General features: G+C 49.6%; 1 protein-coding gene across 1 annotated transcript; it reads left to right on the top strand.

Annotated features, from left to right (window-relative positions):
• The first annotated feature begins 913 nt into the window (after positions 1–913).
• LOC144141712 (uncharacterized) lies at positions 914–5361 on the top strand. The gene is made up of 2 exons (XM_077673224.1): positions 914–1204; positions 3617–5361. Exons 1-2 carry the CDS (start codon positions 920–922, stop codon positions 4928–4930), a joined length of 1599 nt encoding a protein of 532 aa, XP_077529350.1. The 5' UTR covers positions 914–919; the 3' UTR covers positions 4931–5361.
• Positions 5362–9507: the final 4146 nt, after the last annotated feature.

Below are 9507 nucleotides of genomic sequence, written 5' to 3' on the forward strand. Positions count from 1 at the left end.
GAATTACGCTCGGGCGGTGTCTTTTCTTGTGTGGAACGTAGCTTGTTCGAACGGGGCCAGTCGGCTGTGTGATGTCGTCTCACGTACGCTGAAACTGTACGCAGGTACCATCGGCGTATACCAAGCATAATTAAGCGGTCAAAGGTCAACATTACTCGAGAGCGGCTATTTTGCTGCCGTCGGGAAAGGCTGGCTGGGTCACCATGCAATACTTAATTACAAGCAATTTTCTCACGTTTTCAGATGGTTCTTCTAACAGTATTAACTCCGGTTTATCTACGTTGTCGGCCCGAGAAAATCGGAGCTTCGTCCCACGTTCGGATACGCGACTCTATTGTCACTCTTTGTGAGCGATAATAAGTATTCACTCTATGACGGCTGCAGCAGCAGGAGCGCCGAGTGCTCCCAAAAGAACAAAAATTGTTTGTTTAGAAAACTTCTAGCAGTTGAATGGCGCGTTAATCTGTACTACAATTAAAAAAATGTGTATTTCGTACTACACTACACAGAATAATGACATTGTTATGACGTTATTATGACGTCACGCGGGGCAGGAGCTATCGCGAGAGGGGCGTGTCTTGTACCACGCGCGTGGTACGAGACGCTGCCTAAAATATTTTGGTGTCAAAAATAATCCAAGTCACAGCCTAATTTAGCAGACGTCTTGGTCAATCTCCCGTGTGGGTATATGCCAGGATGTGAGGCAACCAACCAACGAGTTGACGTGGCTTCCATGTCGAGACTCTTCACTGGCTACGTGAGCATGACGCCACGGCGCAATACAATGAGCTACGAAACGGGGCGCCTGTGGCAGCGGCTGGTTTCCACAGCCACGTTTGCATTCCGCTTGTTCCAAACCGCGATCGAAGCGCTTCTGTGGTTGCTACTGCAAAGGAGCCGTGAGCGCGCGTCGCGGAGGATGGATGCTCACAGCCAACGGTACACGCTGTTCGGATTCTCGCCAGAGCTGGACTGGAGGCCGCTGCACTTCGTCGAGCCCATTCCACCCGGCCGCATATGCAGCGTGTGCGGACTGGTGCCCAAGGTGACCGGTTCCCTGCCGTGTGGTCACGTGGTGTGCAAGTCCTGCTACCAGCAGTGCGCCCTCGGAGGCAGCCACGCGTGTCCGCTGGACGGGGACGCGTGTCCAGAGGAAGACGTGTACTGGAGGTGCTTTCCGGCCGACAACCTCACCAGGAGGCAGGTGAGTGCGGACAGAGACCGAAGGCTTCTAGAAAGGGCACCGATGGTCGCGCACGCCATTCGTGCTGCCGTGAAACTCTGCAGATAATGCGGCAGAAGGGTGTTTTAATCCTTTGGCTCATACTGCACAGTTTTAAACGTTACGGTATTTCCGCCCGCTGTCTGTGCATGACCATTTACGGAGGATGCATGGTTTCTGAAAACGAGCGTAACGCTTGTTCAATTGTAAGTAGCCTGAAACGAACTATGACTATTAGCCGACCCAAATGCTCCGAAATGACTCCAAAATGACTCCAACATGACTCCAACATGACTCCAACATGACTCCAACAAGCGTGCATCATTAATTCCTCAACAGTACGCAGTTCACAGCGAAGCTGTAAATATTTCGGAATTCCCACCTTCGGCTGATGCATGGGCTTCTACTGTGGGGAAGGGGACAGTCCCGCGCTTGCCCTCTGGATTAAAACTGTCGTCTTTCCGAGCTTCATCAGGCTAATTAACTACGAGGTATGCTCAATTTCAAACTATAAACACACGTGTTTTATTTCGTGCATTCATTGAATTACGCCCAGCTTGCTGGTCATCCTTCTCTGCAGAGTGGAAGGGAAGTGAATTTTAAATGCAGGGCACTTTAGGGGCTCGCCTCGTCATCGTAGCTCGTTCGCTGGGCCCACGGCGTACCCTCGTAGCGGCGTCCCAGCTAGGCTTCGAAAAGCAAGCGGTTTATTGAGTCATAAACGTTCGAAGCCCTTAAACCGCTGACGCTTCTCATACAGGGTGGGGCGACGATAATTGGAACACTTTGTAAAAAATTCCTGGACGAATCGCCGCTCTGTTCGCACTCGAACTTCACACGAAGGTCGCATTTTGTGGTCTATTGTGTTTGAAACCTGGAACAACGACGGTACTTCAGTTTCAGTTTCAGTTTCAGTTTATTTTCCACAAGTGGATGGTTGCTCGGGTAAAAGCCACTTTTGCAGCTTGACAAAGCCCGAGGAACTTACCTTTTTATTCTGAAAATAAATAAAAACCATTGTCGCCTATGGTGAAATGGCGGCTGATTTGGACGTGCGAGCCAACGCAAGTTGATCTTGGAACGACGGCGCCACCTGGGGTATGCAGAGCGAAACGCACGTGTGAGATTCACGGTAGAAAGGAGCCAAATGGTGCAGCAGACGATCAGCAAATGCACCAAGGCAGGAGCCAAATGAGCCAGCAGATGATCAGAAAACCCGCTTTCATATTTTCTGATCGTCTGCTACACCATTTGGCTCCTTCCTACCGTGAATCCCAAACGGGCGTTTCTCTCTGAACGCCCCAGGTGGCGCCATCGTTCCAAGATCAACTTGCGCTGTCTCGCACGTCCAAATCTGCCGCCATTTTACTACAGGCTGAAATAGTTTTTATTTACTGTCAGAATATCCACGTAAGTACCGTCGTTGTTCCCGGTGTAAAAAAAAATAGACCACAAAATGAGACCTTCGTGTGAAGTTTGAGCGCGAACAGAGCGGCGGTTCGTTCAGGAAAAAATTTTAAATTGTTCCAATTATCGTCGCACCACCCCGTAAAAGTGGCCGCCAAAAACGGCGTTTTCCAGACTGCCCCGTAAGGCGCCAACACGTGCTGGGTGAAAGCAAGCACAAAAGGAACAGAACTAACACTCGCGCTGTTCTAGGCAGGGGGCTCGCGAGCACTGCGAAGGCGGCAAGTATGAAATGTGCTGGGCAACCTCCGTTCTTCAAGAGAGGAGTGAGACAGGGCGGCGAATAGCGTGATGGGTGGTAGCAGTGAGCGGATTACGGCGCCACAGCCCATTATGGCGAATCACTGCTCTGCTCTTCCGACAGCTTTCAGGAGTGAAACGGCTTTAATTTTTTACCTGCCGCACTACAAGTAAATGGTTTTTATCTTGATCAGGTAGACGGTTCAGGCGAACTGGTAAGACATGGTAGAATTAAAAAAAAACGCTAGCCAGTATATGCAGTGAGTGAGTATGGCATTCGCTTCGTCTTCGACTGGGTTAGCGTTATTTTGTTGGCGCAGTGTTAAACTTTGCACTCTGCTGACGTGTACTACATGCATTCCGATCGTTTATGAAATTTAAAACGCCGACGCTACACAGGCGGTGAGGTGCGCTGAATTGGCGGGCTGCGGATTAATTTTGACCACAGGGGGATCCTTAACGCGCGCCGAAATCTCAGACTCAGAGGCGTTTCCGCGTGTCGGCTCCATCCGAAAAGCGGCTACGATGGCCGAGAATCGAACCCGCGTCCTTGGGCTCAGCAGCACAACGCCTTAGCTACTGAGCCATCGCGGCCGGCACCGCATGCATTACAAAACTAATGGCAGGCATCAAGATTTAGTTAACAGCAGTCCAGATAACGGGTTTGGGTACTCCCTTGTGTCACAGGTCAAATGCTGGAACGAAGTCCACGGCTGCAGCATGGTCATGACGGCCGCCGAAATCGTTGAGCACTTTCACCACAACTGCCAACACCATCCTATCGCCTGCCCCAAGTGCTCTGTGACAGTGCCTCGTCTCGGCATCTGTCTCCACCTAAAGTCTTGCCGTGGACCCACAGCCATCAGCGCTCAGCTGTACAATTACAGCACCACGCAGAGGTTGGAAGGCCTGGAAAAGGCCTCGCGGCACATGTACGCAGCACTTCTGAACGCCATAAAACAAACCAATTCATCGATAGCCTCAATGCACGCCGAGCTTCTAACAGTCAAGGATCGCGCAAACCGTGCCCTAGAAGAAGCCACACGCATCCGCGACGACGGAGGAGACATCGCGTCTCTCAAGGCCTCGTTGGAAGAGCGAGCGGATGACATGAGATCCCAGCTTGAGAGTCTGTCGCACTCGCAAAGCAACCTGCTGCGCGAATTGGCCGAGAGCATTGCCGTGACAACGAACGACCGTGACACCGAGTTCAACCGTATCAAGGAGAGAATAGGACGGTGTCTGAAGGCGGTCTTAGAGATCAGAAAGGAGTGTACGGATCCGGCGGCAGAAGGAACAGGCTTCGAGGCAAGGTTGGAAAAACAGATGGACGCGTTAAGGGACAGTCTCGAGCTATTATTCGCCCAAAACGATTCGCAAGCCAGAAGGCTCCAGGAACTGTCACGCAGTGTTCGCGTCCTAAGGGAAGCGGTGAAGGACAAAAACGTTACACGAGATCTCAACGGTTTGGCTTGCAACGCAAGTGACCTCACTGTCGAGCGAAGCACGGTGCCGGGAGAAGGTGAAGGAACGTCAAATGGCATCGTTTCGGTCTTGAGGAACATTGTGAAAACAATCAGGGCTCACCAGTGGATGTTGAAAGGATTTGCAACTCTGAAGGAGGAAGCAATCCAGACGGGCAAGGCTTGCTACACGAGCGATCCTGTCTACCTCTGCGGATACTGCATATCGCCAGGAATCACCTTCATGAAGCACGGTAGATTCGTGTGGATGTATTTTAGCCTGGAGCTCCACGAAGGAGAAATGGACGAATCTCTCCAGTGGCCGTTCGACGGGGAGCTCGAACAGGACGTCATACACCCAGACAAACCTGGAGTGCGGGAAGTCTACATCGACAGTGCTCGCAGTGCTACGGCCGAAGAGAAGGACGACATGGTTGCCGTTCACTTTGACAGGTCTTCTTTCTTCTTGGGGTACCTCGAGCATGAAGGATATGTCAAGAACGACCAGCTGATTCTTCGGCTCGAACTCCTGCTGTGATGTAAGCTAGTGCCTTGAGTTCTTGAGTATATTTTCGTCTCGAAGCAGATGGAAAGTGACGATGGGGTATTCCAGAAGATAGTCTTTTTCTTGTGTGCAGACTACAGCTTATAATTTTATTGACTCCTTAAATTGGTAGAAAACGTAGCATATATCAGAACATTCCACAAAGCAACTTATTAATGAACAATCAAGCATTTGTTTCTGTTTTATTTGCCTTTCCACAATGACCTAGTAGTTTAATAGGAGTACAATCACTATTGTTGAAAATGCTGAATTAGGAAATTTCAATGTTGCTGTTTGTTTAGTGTAAAGTGCTTAAAATTTTGACTGAGTTTTAAGAAAGCACAGATAAAGTTGACCCTATTCTGGAACGTATCGCTGAAAAAACGTCCGTCTCTCTGTGTGTATAGCTGCCTGATACTAATGACCCTCGCTGCATGGATTGCTTTTCGAATGTTTAGAGAGATCAGTTGCAAAGAAGAACAGGCAGAACGCTTTTGTACAGCGCCTCCATATGCTGTCTTCCAGAAGACGTTCAAATATTGTTAAAATGGCTTCGGAAAACTTTGAGTGCCATAGCAATTTGTGTTGGTACCGACAACAAAAAGAATTAGGTTTACCCTGTGGTTTTTGTTTCAGGAATCAGAATTACTTTACCACTTTAGAAATATACACCTCACACCCCGCGATTTCTCCTTTCGCGCGACTTGACCTGAAAAATCTTATTGAAGCCCAATGCGAGCCCGTGTACGGAAGTGGAGATCGAGAGCTAGGGAGACAAAGAGAAAGAGGGAGAGGCAAGATAGAGAGCGAGAGCGACAGAAAGAGAACGAAAGAGTGATAGCGAGATAGAGAGCGATAGATAGATAGAGAGAGAAATCCCCCAGCCCCGCTGTAGTCGGCGCCGATGGAGTACCCTGGATGGGTTGCTATACGAATGGGACGGGTCAGTATAGTAAGAGCCTGGTGCGGCGTCGGCGCCGTGTGGCGATCCCGAGTTCTCTGCCAGTCCAAAAATTATCAGTGTGCTCGAAGACATGCCTACTCAAAGGAATCGACCGCTAACGTTGGAGATTATAAAATGCAGGATTCCGCTCTACCAGAATGCCCTTACTGTATACGCCTTTACAATATAGGCGTATACAGATGCCGATATGCCTATAAAGCATATACAGTAAATGCCTTTACAGTACACCCGGCATACTGCAGATGGCAGCGAAAGGCCCAGGTATGCGACAGTCTGATGTTAGGCCTAACCCAAAGCTTTAACCACTACCGATATTAACGGTTACCAGCTGCTTGATGTGCAATGAGCTTGACGTTGCCGGTACTCGTAGACTGACCTTCAATGAGGTTGATGTTTTTAAGCCGAACGGCTTAAAAATCAGTATGAATGTTTCAAGCCCGCGAGTTTTCCCACACGGAAAACTGGCCGGGGATTATGCATCGTAGAATGGATACAGCTGCAGAAAAAAGAGGGTATGCCTCTGCTGCGCGTGCAATACGAGCCGTCTTGAGAAGTGAAGGGACCGAGGGGGGCCGAACAAGAGGGTTCTGGCGATGGCGAGCGAACGGGACGACCTTCGGATAGTGGTGTTCAGGGCGCTGGTCAAGTGGTCAGGGGCCCAGCCGCGATGTTCAAGGGAAAGTTTAACAGCAGGCCATCAGAAGGAACTTCTGCCTTCACATTCTTGGGAAGTTCTAAGCATCCCCCGTAATGTTTGCCCCATCACAAGGATGCGGTACACGGCGGCGTGAAGTTAGGCGTATCGTAAAGCTCTCAGGTATGACGACATCAACCAGTAGGTGCAGCTCAAATAGAATGAGTTTGACTTTTCTTGACTTTCCGCTGGGCTTCAAGGTAGAGCTAACTAAAGTTAAGCCTAACCAGGGGTGTGTGTAAAGAGGAGGTCAACATACCCATCGTTGCATAGTGGAAAGCAAAGCGTTCTGAAGCTTTGCAAGACATGGGGCCCCCCTTTGCTGCTACTTTGGACATTCCAAAACGAGCTGTGTGGGGGCGGTTTATTAACACGAAAGTGTTTTATTCCCGGGTACACGAAGATTTCACTGACGTCATATCCGTCGCGGAAGTGACGCCAGTACACCGAAGCAAGCGGCCTGTAAAGGGTGCACCCCTGCACGGAGGGTCTAATTGCGGGAAAGCTATTTTTAGTACTAAAGGGTACGTTATACGTATGGTTGCTCATTTTCGGGTTTTATATTTTAACACAAAAGTGTTTTATGCCGCGATACCCCTAGATTTCCTTGACGTCATATCCGTCGCGGAAATGATTCCAGTACACCTTTGCCGAAGTGACCCGCGAGCAGAACGTCGCTCGCCAAGCACACCCACAAGACAGCCGCCGACCAGCAAATCATGCTGAGCTGCAGATTTTGCTGCACGCTTCACTTTCGTGTGTTACCAATTCCTATGACACAGGAATCAACCACAGTTTTTTTCGCTTGCTCTTAAAAAATGTCGGGAAGCCTGAGCTCTCGCGCAAGACTGGAATGGCGAAGCTGTTGTAGGTAAGCATTTTGGGACACATAGCTTTGTCTTAGTATCACTGTGTATTCGCATAGTTGTGGTGCTAGCAATCGTCGTCATATGCATCGAAGAGGTCGACTTCTTCGTCGCGGTGAGCGGTGGATACAAAGTCATGCTCAGCATGATAGACTTCCTCCAGCTCAACTGGTGAAGCTTGCACTAAGTCGCGCAAGCTATGAACCATAGCGAAGCTGCAGGATTTCTTCATACGTAAGCATTGAAAGACACATCACTACATATTTGAAATAGTTTAAATGGTTTATTTACATGTTCCGGCATCGCTTTGCACTGTGCTAAAGTACTCATCGCCACATGCATCGATATCGTCGTGTTTCTCATGCGAAGCCAAGCATGACATGCCCGGTATCGCTTGACGACAGCGCTGGAGTTTTTTTTTTTTTTTTTGCTAAAGCCACGCCGCGAGTTCGGCCCTCAGCGGTCGCCGCGAGGCACGCGCTCACGAACGCTCACCGTATTTTTGGCATTTTTTTCTGCAACACCGACCTGAGGGCTTTTACAACAGCTGCGGTGTTAAAAATTTAAAGCCGTTCCACTCAATGTGAAATATGTCGGAAGTGCAGAGCAGGGATTCGCCATAATGGGCTGTGGCGCCATTATCCGCTCACTCTTACCATCCATCACGCACTTCGCCGCCCTGTCGCACTCCTCTCTATGCAATTCAAATTTCCCGCCTTCGCAGTGCTTGCGTGCCCCCTGCCCGAAACTGTGGCAGCAGGAGTTCTTGCTTTTTGTGCTAGCTTTAATTTCGTATGCTGGAGCCTTTCTGCGCCATTTCGAACGAAGCTACCTGAACTGCCTGTGCTACGCTATTTTTTCTAAAATACTGCTGTTACGCACAATAAAGATTTGCCAATAAAAAGAAATAAACATTTGTTTAGTCTTGCCCAATCTCGTAACGGGCGTGTCACTTTCTACGTAGGTGATGAGTAGGCGGCGCGGTCAGAAATTCATTCGCATACTCAAAGGCAAGCCCAGTGTTTCAACAGCGAAGCTGCTCATCAAATAGATTGCGTATGACGTTCACAGTTAAAATACCTAGAAAAGACCGGGCGCTCGTGCACGCCTGCCTTGAGTGCAGTTTCGTCAAATAAGCATACCCACTTAGGGAGGTTGGCCAACACTGGCCACAAAAAACACTCCAGCATTCGCGGTATCATGGCAACATTTACTCGGAACGAGAAAGACACGTCATATTGTACGCCCCTCGTTCGTTCGTCCTCGTGTTTTCGTGCACGTGCGCTCTGTACCGTAGAAAAACCGTGACTTGAACGTCAAATCTGCTGAAGGTGATCTCTTCCGCCTCATATCCCGGCCGCGGATAGTTCGCACGGCTGAAAAAGAGGCCGCGCTTCGAGATGCTCGGCGTGCAAAGCATCCGCTACAGACGGTAACTTGCGCTTGCATAGTGGCGGACGAAAACGCCGAGCAGAACGACGAGCTCATTCTGGCCATGCTCAAAATAAATTGAAAATCCAAGGCACCGACGTCAACCACGACACCACAATGATAATAAAACTGAACTTTGTGTCCGTCAATGATCACCTACTACAGCTTCGCCTCAAGTCTTGCGCGTGAGTGGAAGCTTCCGTGAATATTTTCACCATGTATACAAGCGTGTTGGAGATTTCGGCGCACGTTAAAGGTCCCCAGGTGGTCAAAACTAATTCGGAGCCCTCCACTACGGCGCGCCTCATCGCCTGCGTTGCGTCGGCGCGTTAAACCCTACAATCAATCAACCATGTATACAAGCGCCGACAGGAGGGAAGACAAAGTAAACACGGGACATGGGCTCGTCGTATCTGTTCCTAGCCCGTGGGCTTGCCTTTGAGTGTAGGAGTGAATTGCCGACGGCGTCCCCCACGCGTGGTGCCGTAGTAAGGAAGGGCGGATGGCCATCACGGGATTGGACCGCACAAAGGAAATGTCTTTTTTAACTAAGAAGGGGCCACCCACCTTTATTCATTTTATTTTTGTCGGCGCAATAAGGTTTACTTTTCCTCCT

The sequence above is a fragment of the Haemaphysalis longicornis genome, unplaced genomic scaffold, assembly GCF_048455015.1.
Source record: "Haemaphysalis longicornis isolate Haplotype H1 unplaced genomic scaffold, Haemaphysalis longicornis Haplotype H1 scaffold_6, whole genome shotgun sequence".
Taxonomy (NCBI): Eukaryota; Metazoa; Arthropoda; class Arachnida; order Ixodida; family Ixodidae; genus Haemaphysalis; species Haemaphysalis longicornis.